The sequence below is a fragment of the Danio rerio genome, chromosome 6 (assembly GCF_052040795.2).
Source record: "Danio rerio strain M-AB ecotype USA chromosome 6, GRCz13ab, whole genome shotgun sequence".
NCBI classification, from domain to species: domain Eukaryota; kingdom Metazoa; phylum Chordata; class Actinopteri; order Cypriniformes; family Danionidae; genus Danio; species Danio rerio.
In genome coordinates, this window is record NC_141026.1 from 27,424,090 (window position 1) to 27,440,537 (window position 16,448).

General features: G+C 34.8%; 2 protein-coding genes across 2 annotated transcripts in view; one reads left to right on the top strand and one right to left on the bottom strand.

Moving 5' to 3' along the window:
- The window catches only part of LOC147836356 (uncharacterized), a 702,935-nt gene that overhangs the window by 116,797 nt on the left and 569,690 nt on the right, over nt 1–16,448 (top strand). The window lies entirely within an intron of this gene.
- lrrc8c (leucine rich repeat containing 8 VRAC subunit C) lies at nt 773–14,553 on the bottom strand. The gene is made up of 3 exons (NM_001326544.2): nt 14,443–14,553; nt 8,365–8,506; nt 773–4,824 (listed from the first exon to the last, which is right to left on the bottom strand). The coding sequence occupies exons 2-3, from the start codon at nt 8,500–8,502 to the stop codon at nt 2,584–2,586; spliced, it is 2,379 nt and encodes a 792-aa protein (NP_001313473.1). The 5' UTR covers nt 8,503–8,506; nt 14,443–14,553; the 3' UTR covers nt 773–2,583.

Genomic DNA, 16,448 nt, shown 5'->3' on the forward strand with positions numbered 1-16,448 from the left:
TGTTGCTGATAAGATTGAAGTCTGCATGAACTGGAAGTTGCTGAGACTTTTACTTCATTATGTTGATGTACTTTTAACTGAAATAATATTAAACAGTGGGTGGGGCTTTTTTTGCAAATCATTCCCTTGTAGCAAACTAACAGTAAGGTTAAAGCGTGGCTGCAGCCATCAAACTGACATAAAGAGAAAAAGATTTTTTTGTTTTTTTGCATTAATATGTCAATTGTGTAAGCAAATTTTTACAATATCAGATAAATCAATCAGAAATAGTCCAAACATACACTTGCACACTAGATTTTTCTTTTAAAGAAATCCAGAAAGTGGATCTAAGAGACAAATTTAAACATCAAGTGTAAACAGTAATGTGTCTGATTCATCTACTTGTGTTTTGGCTGATTAGATTACATTTAATTCAAGACAATTTTTTTGCTCCAGAAATTGTATTGAAAACACAATAAGAATATAGTTAATTAGGCAAAACAAATACTATGAATTAGGTTATCAGTTTAAAACATTTTTTGTGCGTGTGTGATTATGTGTGTGTGTGCGTGTGTGTGTGTGTGTGTGTGTGTGTGTGTGTGTGTGTGTGCAGTTTAAAAAAACAATGAGTGAAGAGTGAAGGGTGAGTAAATGATAGCATTTTCCTTTTGGGTGAACTGTCCCTTTAAACATTTCATAGACTGATGTCCTGACTGCATTTACAGCACAATACTGCCACCTGGGTGACAACTCTTCCTTGAGAATTTCAAAACATTTACTGAACTCAACACAAATGGCAAAACAAAATCTTTTATTTAAGCCTTTTTACAAATTAAAAACACTTTGGTAGAATGCAAACAATACAAAAAAATAAGGCATATGGTAGCACTATGTTTTGTTAGCATTTTTTTTGGCTAACTGCAAACAATCAACATCCTTCATTTTATGACTTAAAATGTACATCTACACTGAAGCGCTTTCATATCCAAACCTTTACATCCTTAACATGCGGACAACATTCCAACCTCAGGACACATCTACTGTCAATAAATGACTACAAATGATCCAAAGCTAATGCTGTGTTTATTGCTAAAACAATACATGCTATAAAACAACACACAAACACATATGGTGATCTACACATCTCAAGTATCCTTCAACGACTAAAGATTTATAAATTCCAAGACACTTTCTAATCCTAATACATGTGAAACACTGTTTCAGTGATACTTGTTTGTTATTATAATGTGGATATAATTGGCAGTCTGTAGAAAAAGGCCACATGCTGATCTCAGTACATCAGACGAATCACCTCCCACAAGGCAACATCAGATCAGTGACAATGTAATTATCATTTACATGACCTCAAGACAAGACACACACTCCTAATCCATCACCTCCGAGTAGCAGAGAGAAAATACTAAGGAAACTTAAGTCTACCTGATTTATCTAAGCACACCTTGAGAGATCCTAGACTATTTTATTTTTTGCATAAAGACATTGTATATATGGTTAGAGTTATGTTTCTAACAAATGTTTGTCATAAAATAGAAAAGAGCATACACATACAATATTAAATTGGCAAATACTGTTGAATAACATGATGAATAATTCTAAAATGTCTTTTATAGTACATTGTTGTTACTGCTGTTTAAAAAACATGAAAGGTAAAAGTTAAATCTAAAAGCTAAAGTTAAGCAAAGACAAATGTCTTCTGCATCTCGATTATACATTAAAATAAAGTAGTCAAATCAGAGATTTTAGAATTTAAACTAAGCAAACCAAAGCAGAATACAGAACCCTTAAGAAATCGTCATGACAGTTAAGCTGGTACAACTAGTTCATAAAAATTATTGTATACTGTAAGGCGGTTATCTTTATCTGCTCAAAATCTAATACCAACAGCTGTCAAACTTGTTTAACATTAAAACAGCGAAGCTAAGAACATGAAGGAGAGTATGAGGAGCATGCTCTCACAAAGCATTACAATGAAAGTAAATATGCAAAACGAAATAAAAAAATCTGCTACAAATCAATAAATGATTACAATAACGGAGTTTTCCTTTTATATATACTTCAAATCTTTGTAAAGACCTTTACGCATAAAGTAAAAGCAAAATAAAAGGAATGTTAAAGTTTCCAGTGCAAATTCTAATACCACTACTTCCAGTGCAAAACATGTTGGACAGTACTTGACCTGTAAAGCTTAATGGATCATGAAAGCAGGTGTCAGTTGTATGAGAAAACATCCAATGGAATTGCATTCCATTGTCTGTAAATGAATCCCTGTCATAAGTTGTCCATTTCTGATAGACAAAAAAGTTATCTTAGAAAATTAAGATAAAGTCTTTTGATAATTGTAATGACTTCTTCATAATATACAATATAAGGCATTGAAAGGTGTTCATCCCTAGATTTTTTGAGGGTGTTTCTTCCTCTTTTTTTGCAATAAAAGGCTATTAAGCACAAGTCCAGCTTTAAATGTGAAACTGTAGGTACTCACCCATATGGATCACAATACATGCTACAGGATGGAACACCTGAAGTCTTGCCTCTTAAGGAGTCAGATTACAACATTTGGCATTAAATCAAAGCTGTAGAACCTCACTCTTCTTGCATTTGTTCCCTGATGTCTGAAGGCAGCGTCTCAAACAGTGCATCTTCTACCGCAAGTCCACTGCGTTTTAATGCACAGCAAGCCCCAAGTTCAGCTGGTAAGATCTCAAAGTGATTACCCTTTAACTCCAAATGAGTCAGTACGCTTAGGAAAGAAATCTTTGGAGAGAGGACAGACAGCATGTTTCTGCCTAGCTTCAGCGTCTTCAGCTTCTTGCAGAAGAAAAGTTCATCAGGAATATTCTCGATTTTGTTACAGCTAACAGAGAAGTACTGAAGGCTTTGAAGGACGCCAATCTCTGGTGGAATAAAACGGATGTCGTTATTGGAAACGTCGAGGTAGCGCAGTTTGTTGCAGAGGAACAAGTGTGAAGGCAAGATCTCAATCTTATTATGGCTAAGGTAGAGGCGCTCCAAGCTGCCAAGTTTTTTGATGTGTTCAGGTATAAAAGCGATGCCATTGTGCCAAAGCTTCAGACAGGTCAACTTGCGGAGATGCTGGAAGCTAAGGATCTCTTCAATGGAGCGTAGATTATTTTCTTTCAGATCCAACATCTGCAGGTTAGTCAGGCTAAAAATAGCATGGGGTATACGTTCCAGGTCGCAGTGAACCAACTCAAGTTCCGTAAGATTGCCCATCTTTTTCAGGTTGTTAAGCATGACCAGTTTGGTGCCATCATTGCAAATACTGAGGCGTTGTAGATGGCTGGCCACATCTACGATGGACTGTGGGATTTTGGTGAAGTTGCTCTTGAGTGTCAGGGTCTTCAACGCTTTGAGCTCTCGTAGAGAGTCTAGGGTTACGTTCTTTGCTGCGTCTGAACCTAATGAGCCAATCAGATGAAGCTCTTCCAAATTCCGCAAAACATACAACCACTGTGGGAGTTCACGGCTGTCATCAAACTTTACACGCAAAACCTTCAAGTTCTCCTTGAGGAATGAGGTGGCTGCACTGTGGATCTTGAGTGAGCACTGGTAAAGCGAAAGCTCCTGGAGATCTTCCAGTTGGGCAATGGCTGCTGGTATGGTCACATTATTAATGATCTCAAGCTTCAACGACTGGAGCTCAGTCACCTCAAAGATGGTATCAGGGAGACCATACAGCATGAAGAGTTGAAGTTCTAGCCTGTTATTGCTGTTAGTCTGCAGCTTCTGCCGAAGCTTGTCGGCTGTCCACTCATGGTTAAGGTTGAGCTGCTTCAACTTGTTTTCGCTCACCTCAGACAAAAACACTGCAAATCTCTTGGAATACAGGGGATCGTACTGATCAATCATGTGCAACATGAAAGCAAAGTCATTTTTTACATCAGGGATGTCATCAATTCCAGTCTCTTGCCTAACATATTCAAAGGAGTATTCCTTGAGGGAAATGTAGAACAACCAGTATGATGTATAAAGGCACGTGAGTCCATAAACACCAACAAAACACAAGTAACAGTAGGAAAGCTTAGAGAACAAGTGGGCCATAGTATGATTGCAACAGAAGTACCGGTAACCTGTCATGTCCAGCATGTTCTCGGTACAAGTAACACTGAATCTAACCTTTGACACCAGAACGCTGTTGTACGCAATTATAAGGATAAACTTCAGCACTTTTACGACAGTCTGGCGAACATACATCATATATAGTATATCACCCTCTTCCACATGTAGGCGAAATTTTTTGACCTTTTCAAACAAAGCCTTGGCTTGCTCTCCTTCCTTTTTGTCAAGGACACTTGGTGCTGGCTTGTCAACAACAATCTTTTCAGGAATTGATCTTAAAGACTGAGTCTTCTCCAGGTTGCCCTCTCCAATTGGAGTTTCAAGGTTTAACCTGCTGGCACTGTTCTTCTTGTTGTCTTTCTCCTCCGGATTCTCTCCAGAAACTTCAGACAGTGCTCTCGTAGTCCATGGTGAGTCAAAACATTTGCCCAGGATTGATATAAAGTGCTCAATTTTAGAGCTGGAGCCAGGGAACTTGAACCAAAAATTGCTGCACACTATGAAAATTAGGGTATGTATGAGAACCAGATAAGGGAAGTACTTTGCATACCAATGCAGAGCCTTTTCGTAGCACATTTGGTTTATGTAGTTATACTGCTGAATATCCAAGTTGGTCTTCAGTCCTTTCAACTCATAGACAGGCATTGTGGAAACCTGATTTGAAGAAGGAGGAGGGCACATCAGCTCTGTCTGGTTTGTAGAGAATGTCCTTTGAGGAAGGCATATGATTTTGTCCTGCATCACCTAAAAGGGAACAAAAATCAATTCTTATTAATAGAGTAGTTATTTGTTTTTAAATTAACATTTTGATTTGATATAACACTATCCACTTTCACACAGAAATACTGGTAAACTGAAGTAAAATTACAGGAATGACATTACCAGTACATTAGAAAAAGTGCACTGTTCTTCTCAAGCTTGAAAATTGCCACACTATTTAAAAGGACCTGTTCACACAAGATCTATTTTCTGCAATAGGGGCATGACACTCTATATGGTTACAGCAGAATGAATTGTAAAAATATATATATATATTTTTTTTTTAATAATTCTGTGTATATTGCAACATTTAAATAAGTGGGTGTGACTAACACATGTGCAGTGTGGGCGCTGCCTTGATCACTCATAGTAAGATCAGGTCAAATATCTGAGGTAAATTTTGCCTGTGATTTCAATAAACTGTTTTGGACTATTTGAAAGTGCAAATGTGAATACAGAATGTGTATAATATCCCTCAGCAAGATATGCCTCGCTGCCATTGAGCGGTATGTTTCATTTGAGTTCAGTACAGTTCGCTATGGGTCACCTTGATCAAGCTTGCATCTACACTGCAAACAAATAGCCTTTCGGTAGGTGTGGTGCATGACAAAATATGGAATAAAGCCATACAGGTCATTTATATATTGCTTCTTATGTGAACTCAAGTTCACTATTTCAAATATAGGGGTGCTATAAAATTATGAAAACTAAATTAAAATTCACCAACAATAATGTCATGAAATGCTTAGCCTTGTATTTGTCAGTATATATATATATATATATATATATATATATATATATATATATATATATATATATATATAAAGCTTGACTTATTGACTGTTATATCAATCATTAAAGGCTTAATTTAGTATCTGCTCTAGGGCTGGGCATTAAAATATTAAATATAAAAAAAAAATAATTAAAAAAAACAATTTTAAAGCATAAACTTAGAAATGTATCACAGATCAATTTTTCATTTGATTTAGTACTTTATGAAACATGTTTGATCTAAAATGTAGAAATGTAAAATAAATATTTATAACACATAAAACACTTGATTACAGGTCCAACATAAAAATAAAAGTGTACAACTTTCTCACCTTGCAGTTATTCGTATTTTTGTCTGCATCTAAGTAATGGCTTGTAATATTGCACACATATAAATGATGAGAATATATTACAGTAAACAAGGTATCTTGTGACACCACGAAATAGCATAATATGAAACCACGAAATAGCATAATATGAAACAACTGACTTTTCATTTTGTCCATACAATACATATACAATATCACATTGCACAGCCCTGTTGATTATTTTACCTTATAATATCACTTCCAAGTCATTTAATTTTTTTTTTTTAATATTCATGTTTGTTTATTGTAACCTTTCTCCTTGATTTTCAGGAATATTGTGAAACATACTGTTACCATGAAAAAAAAAAAAAAAAAAAGACTTTTTACTTTTTAGATAATTTTGGTCATACCACCCACCCCTATTCTCCAACTGGCCAATAACTTTCTAGAAAGAAATCTTGAATCTATGACTAAAAGGGTATATACAGACTATTGCTATTCAGTTTCCATACACATATTTTAAATAATTTACAATTTACAGTTTGTTTGTATTTTCCAACAAACTTGATGAGAATTCAGATTTCCTACCAATGGCATTATGCAAGTTATCTCAAAGAAGTCCACCTTAATTGTGTGGAATAGAACGGCATTGTAAAAGGAACCATTATCTGCCATAATATAAGTGTTATCAAAAGCTGCCAGGAAACATGCAAAATCAAATAAGCACATTAGCTTATATAATGACACCACAAACTATTACACTAAATGGTCTTGCATTAGCATTCTGGAGAAGTTTCAAGCTTAGGAAAGTGTTCAGGTTACTCTTTGTTGTTGTTGTTGATGTTGTTGTTGTTGTTGTTACTGGTGGTCAGTTTAGCTGTTTCCCAGCAGACAGTAAATACTCTTTATAATCCATAACCTAAAACGAATTCTCCTCAGCCTGTGGATATACTTGTACTTTTAACAACTTTGCTGAATTTACACACCCAGAAGTGTTTCCATCAAGGTTAACCTCAAGTTCAAAAATAAAAAAGTAGCTAAAGTTAATGGAAGACCAGGACCTGTTCATGTACGAACATTTTAATAATATTAATTTCCTCAAGCGTACAAGTCATTTAAATCCATGTAAAAAAAAAAAAAAAAAAACACTGAAAGTTAATGGCTAATGAACCTCAAAAGAATTGGCCATTTCTATATAAAACACAGCAGATAAGGCTCATTTTATATTGAATTACAACCCCTCACCAGTTTAGATTGCTACGAACCATGTAACACAATCTGATGAGTAGCATCTCTTTTAAAGAACTATTTTGGTGCTCTGACATCAGTGTTGTGACTCAGACAGGAAATGAGAAATCATTGCTCTTGAATTCTAGAGGGAAATTAATAATAGTTTAAAAGGTTCTTAACTAATCATTAAACAATATGTAAAAAAAAAAAAAAAAACACTAAGCAGGGGAAGCGACCCACACGAGATGCGAAAAGCAGTAAACAAAAGTATTCTGTTTTCAATTCGAGATATGTGCCCTTCCCCCTTCCTTTCCTGCAAAACAGTTTTAGTTTGCCTGGTAATTACCATGTAGTTTCTGTCTGGGAAGGTAATGAGAAACAGAAAAAAATCAGCTGAAATGAGAGCGAAGGAAAACTGTGAGAGCTCTACACGGCACTATAGTGTGGCAGGCTGAATGCTGAGTAAAGCCAGCTAATGAACCATCAGCAGCTCTGAACGTGGCATCTCTGCAGTAAAATGGATGCGAGGCACAGCAGCCCCAAGTGGCTAATAAAATGTGCATTATGCACTACATGGTCACTCAAAGTGCCCCCAGTCAAACATGGCAATTTAGCAAAGAGGAGGCTTTTTATTCCGCCTTTGGAACCATGGGATTACCCAATGATATTAGTAAAAGAATTAATTAGGACAATTAATACTGCCTTCACTGGGATCATGATGAACATACAGTCACAATTTTCAAAGCCTTCTCATTCTTTGATGCTCACCTCCAGGGACAGTGAGGGATATCTCCACCCTAACAATGGGTTCCTGTTAATATTGTTTGTTGAAACTAACAATAATTAGGATCATCTAGGAGGAATTTAAACGGAATGGCAAGTTTGCCACTTGAAGCTCCACCCACTATTTTATGAGGCCAAGTAGCAGGTCTACGAGAGTCGTTTTGTGTTTATAGAGGGGCCACCAAGAGCAGAAGGAGGGGTAATCTTTTCGTGTGTGGTGACTGGAATTTAGCCTTTTTCCGTTAACAAACTCTCACTTCTTTATGCAGTATAAACTGCTCAACAGTGGGCTGTTCATGCACAGAGGAAATCCATGTATGGCATGAAGTCATTTATTATTCCATTGCCATTAGGTCAAGAAGTTGGTGTGTCTTAGTATGGCTTAAGATGTTTAGCTTTTGAGCAGTAAACATTTAGTTGTCATTTGGTTTACCTGCAGAGTGCATCCAAACACGCCTATCATAAGCATGACCACAGAGAGGTAGTCTGTGAACACGTCCCACCATGGCTTCAGAACCCGGAACGCTGGCTGCTGTTCCGTGAACTGCCGGAATTCAGTCACTGGAATCATCCTCCTGGAAATGCATAAAAGGATTCTGAATTAAGAATATAACATGATATACTGTATAATGTTTCTCTATAAATGACTTGAGTGGCTTGCTGAAACAGAATAAAATACTATTAATCCTCACTAAAGAAAGCTGATATGATAGACTGGGGTTGGTTCAATGTTTTAGTAGCTGGTATTTCCAAATTTCTCTAAAAACTATGTCAGTATCATAGTAAAACCTACCAAACAATTTAATAATTTAACTAAATATAAAAAAAGCTAATTAGTTAATCGATAATAAAACTGTATAAATAACATGTCTACATTTAAACAGCATTTAGCCTTTAATTATTACACTTTTTTAATTAATGAAACTTAGTAGTGAAAAGAAGAACATCAAAATAAACTAGTCATCATTAACAGGGTATATTCAGGAATCCTAAAATTAATTTTAATACCTTTTTAAGACTTTTTAAATACCTCCTCAGAATATTGTAAGACCTCATCGCCACTTTAAGTTCTAATCAGTATCAAACCTTTAACTTAATAAACAGTGGTTAATAAACAGTTGTAGTTAAATAAAGCAATGGAGCACAAGCATGCAACAAAACTCAGACAATCTTGGAAGAAATAAAGAATTGAAAGATTAAATTACACGATTGTTTTCGGTGACAGACTTCAGCCACTGTTTAAACTCTTCCAAAGTCTGAAGTCTTTCTCCAACAAGGAGTACGAAAACTTACATTTTTCTATTTTGCTGTCATTTTCGCTCTATGGTTTTGCCTCATGTGCAGAGGGTCACATCACCTTTCCAGGTTTGTTGCAAATTATGTGACATCACCCAGACGACCTAGGCCGGACGTGCCCTAGCCCAAACCAATCGTGTGGATTGAGCATGTCATTGTTAATATTAGGAGGAACATAAATATATTTATGTTTTTTTCGAGTCAAAAACTTTGGACAACGCACGATCAAAATTTAAGACCTTAGAAAAAAAACGATTAAGACTTTAATACCTTTTAAGGGCCTTAATTTTCTCATAATTGATTAATCAACTTTTAATACTTTTTAAGACTCTGCGAACACACTGGTAAGCGAAGACTCATAGTAGCCATGGTTATCACCTTGTCATAATCATAATGTCATTTCAGTCTTGCATTTTAGGGTTGTTACTCCAAAAACATTGATGTAGTAAGGAGCATGACAAATAAAACACTTCAGGCCAAGTTCTTATCTCTTGAAACATTTCAAGCTGTAACAGAATCAGCCATCTACATTGTAGTGTATAATAAATATCCTATTTATTAATTTGATCCTTTACACTTTGTCATTTATAATAAGAATTGTTTACAGAATTCACCCTCAACAAAGGCTCTGATGAACCAATACGCTGAGAGAAACCGTCATGTCCATAGTCTACAATGTAAATAATGAAACTTTAACACTTTTCATTGAGCACACACACAAATAGCTTTTGACTTCTGACAGGACTACACTAGACTAAATATAAACTCATGGATGTTTAAAATTTGAAAGTCAACCAGCACGCAGCTGCTCTTTTTTTATTAGCAAGTTAGTTCTTGTAGCTCAACTGCTAGAACATTAAGGAAAGAATGATTTGTTCACAGGAAATGCCAATATGTTCATCCCAAATAAAAGCAATAGTTAGATGCATCAAAATTGTTCATTAATACCGTTTTTTTTTTCCCAACAGGAAAAAAATTCACAGCCAAACAAGTACGGAACATTTGTTTATACAGAAAACAGCCCATTTGTACTTGAATAATTTAATTTGCATATCACTGTCAAGCCAATCTCACCTCCAACGATCCAATATGTAATGTCTAATAATTATGAGTACACACCTCTGAGTTGAATTACAATTGGAAATGCGACATGAATCCTAATAGATACTGTATAACAATGCAGATCATCAAGCATTCAAGAGCAGTAGTGCACTGTTCTCTTACATTCAGATGATTCCTGATGAAGGCAGTCTGCCAGGCTTCCTCTAATCTCTTTTGGAGCTGCACTTCTTGCATCATATCATACACAAAGCATATTTCATTGGCCTTATTAATTATTGAGATTCACTTTGCTGCAGTCGGACGATCAAAAAAAGTAAGTGGATTATATTTATGCACCTATAAAAGGCCTGCACAGATGGACAGCATTGACACAAACAAAGTAGTGAGATGCCTCAGGGAAGTGGCGTATACTAGAACTAGTGTACATATTTTAACTACTGTTAATGAGTAGACTTACTAAGGCACCTTTCACAAAATGCAGACAAGTATCCAGTTGTAGTAGAAGTACCCGATGAAGTGTAATTTAAGTCCCACAACCTGAGCTAAACATGAGCTAAGGTAAATTATCTCCCATATAATTTATGCTTTAAAGCAAAACTAACAAAAAACACTTCACGGTTCATTAAAATCAAATTTGATGACACTAAAATAAAATAAGCTAAAATGCACTTCAGCATGATTAAATCAAGACACCAGTGGACACAATTGTTATATACAGAGTAGAGCTGGGCTATTTGGCCCAAAATCTCGATTTATTGAACATTTTAACGATTACACCTTATGAACAATATATATATATATATTTTTTTTTTTTTTTTTGCCCTTATAGTTTACTGGCAGTTTTTGTACAAAAAACATGCTCGCAAATAACAATTGAGAGATTTTTGAATGAAGGGTGCATTACTTAACTTTAAAAGAAGGGAAGGAAACACACACCATCTACTATCTATGATTATTTACTGAATATCAGCGTTAAACAACTGAAATTTAAACACACCTAAAACCAAGAGTAAGCTTTTCCAATAAAAAGTGAAAATAAGTAATGGAGCTGAGCGTTTTGGCCTAAAACTCTAAATTTCGATTAACTTACCATTTTAATGCGATTAAGATTAATGAACAATTATTTCATCTATTTATTTTATGCTTTTGCCCTCATAGTTCACTGACAAGTTTTGTACAGTACTCACATATTAGTGAGAGAGGTTTGAATGTAGGGTGCATTACTTGATTTTAAAACAATTGAAGTGAACACACACTATCTACTATCTATTATTATTTATTGAACATCAACGCTGAACAACTAAAATTAAAACACACATTGCCTAAAACGCAGCTCTCAGTGCCATCCACGCTCGTCACTGATAGCAAACCGACCATCGCATTGTGACGTGTAGTTACATTTGTTTTAGAGGTATGCGGGTATGCGAAGGCTGCACCAGACCATGCATGTGTGCTTGGTAGAAGTATAATATCAGAATAATAGAAATCTAAATCATAATATAATGAGTAAAAATTAGCCCTAACAAAGCGGGGTCAAGTGACTCCACGCGTTAGAGAAAGTAATTGAAAAAATTTACATGGAAAAATTAAATTGATTATAGGTTCTGAATTTGAATTTTGATTACTTCGATTAATCACCCAGCCCTAATAAATAACTTTATATTTATTATAACTTTAATACACTATTTTCAGTGTTTTTCATACTAAAAATTGGAAATATGCAGCATCACTTCTAAATACAAAAACTCTTGTATATCCTGTAATTATTATTTTAAACAGTGCATTTATTGCGACTTCTGTATAACAAATTATTTAAATGTAAGAAAATTATTTTAATGTAATGGAATATATGCTGTCTCAAGGCATCTCTGGCGTAGCTTCCAATCAACGTCAATGTAGTGTAAAATAAGGCTCAAAAGAGGGTCCTCGTCCTACTTGACCAGAGATCAGATGTGGCTGCAAGCTGTGGGAAACAGAATAGGGTCACGTAACCCCATATGCGGTAGGCAAAGTAATTGAAAAAATAAAATAAAATCAACCTGGGAAAATTAGATCGATTATAGGTTCTGAATGTTTAATTAATGATTAATCGCCCAGCCCTAATACAGAGGTCATATTTGCAAAAACAACAAAACTGTCATACAAACACAATGAATTACATATTTTTTGAAGATTAATATACGATGAGCTTTTAGTAGCTAATAAAGTCAAACTTGCTTTTAATTTAATTACTCTCAGCCAATCTAATACTATAATGTAAGTCAAGCAAACAATCCTAAGTCTATTATTGATGACGTTCAGTCTGATTGTTCATTCACTTTCTTTTTGGCTTAGTCCCTATATTAATCCGGGGTCGCCACAGCTGAATGAACCGCCAACTTAGCCAGCACATGTTCAACGCAGCAGATGCCCTTCCAGCTGCAACCCATCTCTGGGAAAAGACTGATTGTAGTGATTCATAAAAACGTAATGCATCATCATAGCCCATGTGTATTTATTTTGCTTCGCTTGTTGTTGTTGTTGTTGTTGTTGTTTCACTCAGTTTCAGTATTGCCTTAATTTTATAAATCATTAAGAACAACACTTTCAATTAAGAACTACTATAAAAATATATAATATATTGCCTTTATAGGTATTGCCAAACCTAATACAGAGAGATTCTCATATACACACAAACATGTGCACACAATTACAAAAAAATACAATGCAAGTAGCTTAATCATCACAAACTGGTAGGCAAACGAATTAGACAAACCAAAACTCAGCTGACTATAAATCCTCAAGTTGTGTATACTTGCTGAAAATGTTAACCATCCAATGGTGCTTAAGTCACAAGTAAATACGATCAGTCTTTGTCTGGCACTCTTGAGTTCTGTTTTCACATTTATAAATATTTCTCAAGAAAGATTACACTATCAAAGAGCATATTTAGATGCAATCTGTCTGTCTTACACACAAAATGAGTAACCACGATCATTAAAAAGAGAAACCCGAGGGTACAAGAACTTTGCAGGATACCCAGCGTGCTTCAACAGGCAGCCTTCTTCAGGCAGGGCAAAATATTTAGACATTTGTGAACAGCTGCAGCAGTTCAAGTATCTGGAGCTCTTGAATCCTGGATGATTTGCTACCAGCTTATTATTGTACAATGTTAAAAACGTGTGTAAAATGCATACAAAATCCCTTTTATTATCAATTATATAAATACATTTTAAAATATAAAAGTTACAAGACTTCAATTATAGTTAAACGCTGCACAATGTTCAATTTAGAGACCACAAGATGGAACCAAATAAAAATGTTGGCAGACTTAATGGAAAATTTCAACTAGTCCTGATAGACAAATAAGCAAGTCACAAATGGATCGACTCGAGGTCTCTGCACGTTACTGCAGACCTGCTAGCCATTTACTCTTAATAGCTTAAAGTCTCCTACTAAACTCAGTTCAGAAGTGATCTGTACCATCTCCTGGAGCAGCTCTTCCTGCCAGGAAATGGGCCGATTCTCAAATAGAGTCGTGGAAAAAAGTGCACGCCTGAATCACATCCAGTCAGCAGGATGAAGAGCTCACTTTCAGACGGTTCGCACGGACGAAGATGTTTTGTAATGTTACGTGGAGATGATTTCCGCGACTGCTAATTACGGAAAGCAAAATAAACAACATTAAACTCAATCTCAAAGGAAGAAAACCACAACTAATTCGTTCCCTAGTGGGAGGTTAATTTCTTTTTTGTTAATGCGCTATTTTATTTGATAATCCTAAAACACATTGAGTTCTATTTTTAGCATTTAGGATCCCTTTGTAATATCAGCAGTGGGAAACATCGTAAAAATACCGGGCATGTAAACAAAAGCAAAACTACGTAGATTTTTATTTGATATTCTGTGAATCGATATTTTCATATCAATCTTCAATTTCTTTCCATTTAAGTATTAACACTAGCAAATCTGGCAATCAAACGCGTGTTTTTGAAGAATACCTGTACCACGTTTTCTCACTGAGGGGCTTTGAAAAGTTAAACGCTGTCCCGAAAGCATTTTAATGTTTCAACGAATAGCCCGCGATTACGTCATGAAGATGGAATAATTCAACAAAAATAAAATGCAACATTATAAACTGGTCACTTTAATAACGTACAGCAAACGTTCTCACCTTTGAAATGTATTGAAGGCGCGTTCTTCTCCGTCTGCAGCTGAAGATTGTAGCGGGGACTGAGCATGTCCTTGTGGCTGCGGCTCTCAGTCACTTCTGTCCTCCAGCTGCGATAGGCTGATCAGCCTGGGCGGGTCTTCGGTAGATGAGAGACAATAGTGTTTCCAGAGCCGCATTTCTCACTTTCCGTTTAGATTTTACGCGTTATTATTTTTGTGCCGCATCTGTCCGTGACCTATAAGCACCTCATTGTTACAGGAACTCTCAAGGGCATATGCTTACATCCCCAGCATTTGAACGAACTAAATAAAACCTCTTCCTATGCGTCACTCTGAAGTTATATTTTTGTCTATTTAACAAAAGAAAAAGAAGTAGAATTGACTAGAGAAAACAAAAATGTAAAGTTATGGAAGAAAAAAGCAAACAACTTCTTTTGGATTTACTGTTTGTTTGTTTGTTTGTTTGTTTGTTTGTTTGTTTGTTTGTTTGTTTGTTTGTTTGTTTGTTTGTTTGTTTGTTTGTTTGTTGTTTGTCGCTTGTTTGTTGAACAAACAAAAATTGGTCATTAGAATAAAAAAGTTCTAAACAACAAATTAAGGTTTTTCAACTTGTGTCAGAACCATTACCAAAACCTTTTTGTGGACCTTAAAAATCTTTTAATATTATTTTCATAAATATTAATACATTTATTATTATTATTATTATTATTATTATTATTATTAGTCTTGCAGGCTCTGATGAGGTTTAAAAAATGCTAAAGTTAGCATTATACATACTCAACATTAGATACTGTTTTGTTATTATTGATGTAAACTGGTAGTAAAAATCACAGTACCACAACAGTTAACTGAACACACTAATAAATGACAATTGACACTGAACTTAAATAAAGACATAAAGAAGTAAAACAAAAAAACTGAAACAGGAAATGTAACAAAGACCAAAGATCCTGGGAAATGTCTTCACAATCCATGATCCGTTATTGCATCGCTATGAGTGTGTTTCAGTAAACAGATACAGACGATATAACAAATAGTCATGAGTTGAAGTTACAGTGCCTCTTCCATGTGTTTATACACAAACAATTATGTTTATACAGTTCAAAAAGAATCAAACATAGACACAATGGGTTTTAAAAAGTCATGGGTTACATTTTAGATTTCTCTTTGACTTTTTATACATAAACCTAAATAATAATTAGGACAAAAACATCTTTGTTATATTTAGCCATTTAAGAAAATACATCCTCAGCTGAACAGAGGTGTTTACACATGTTTTGTTAAACAAAAATAAAAGAAAAGAATAATGACAAAGACATGATTGGTAGAAAACAAGTTACATTTTAAAAGTTCAAATGTTTAGAAGTATTAAGAAATAAAGAAATCACCTGTTATAAGAGTGCTGTTTGTCGGTGTTGATGGTTAAACTCCAAAAATGGTAATTTATCAGTTACAGATAAAAAAAGACGGGAAATAAAGAACCCTATAAAACTTTGAAGCTTTGAAGGGTTCTTTAGAACAACACAATTCTATACAGAACAAAGACATTTTCACACTATTTCTAATAATATTTTTTTTCTTCTGGAGAAAGTCTTATATGACTTATTTTGGCTAGAAAAAAGCAGTTTCTAATTTTTTAGAACCCATTTTAAGGTCGAAATTATTAGCCCCTTAGCTATTTAGATTTTTTTGATAGTCTACAGAACAAACCATGATCGTTATACAATAACTTGCCTAATTACCCTGCCTAGTTAACCTATAACCTATAGTTAAGCCTTTAAATGTCACTTTAAGCTGTATAGAAGTGTCTTTAAAAAATCTAGTCAAATATTATTTACCGTCATCATGGCAAAGATAAAATAAATCAGTCATTAGAAATTAGTTATTAATTATGTTTAGAAATGTGAAAATCTTCTCCCCGTTAAACAGAAACTGGGGGTAAAATAAACAGGGGAGTTAATAATTCTGACTTCAACTGCATGTAAAAAATTAGGGATATTCCACCAA

Excerpts from the sequence above, each read along its gene's own strand:
- lrrc8c (NM_001326544.2), bottom strand. The coding sequence starts at position 8,502 with ATGATTCCAGTGACTGAATTCCGGCAGTTCACGGAACAGCAGCCAGCG. Across the intron at positions 4,825-8,364 it reads TGTTTGGATGCACTCTGCAG|GTGATGCAGGACAAAATCAT; the intron begins GTAAACCAAATG and ends GTTCCCTTTTAG.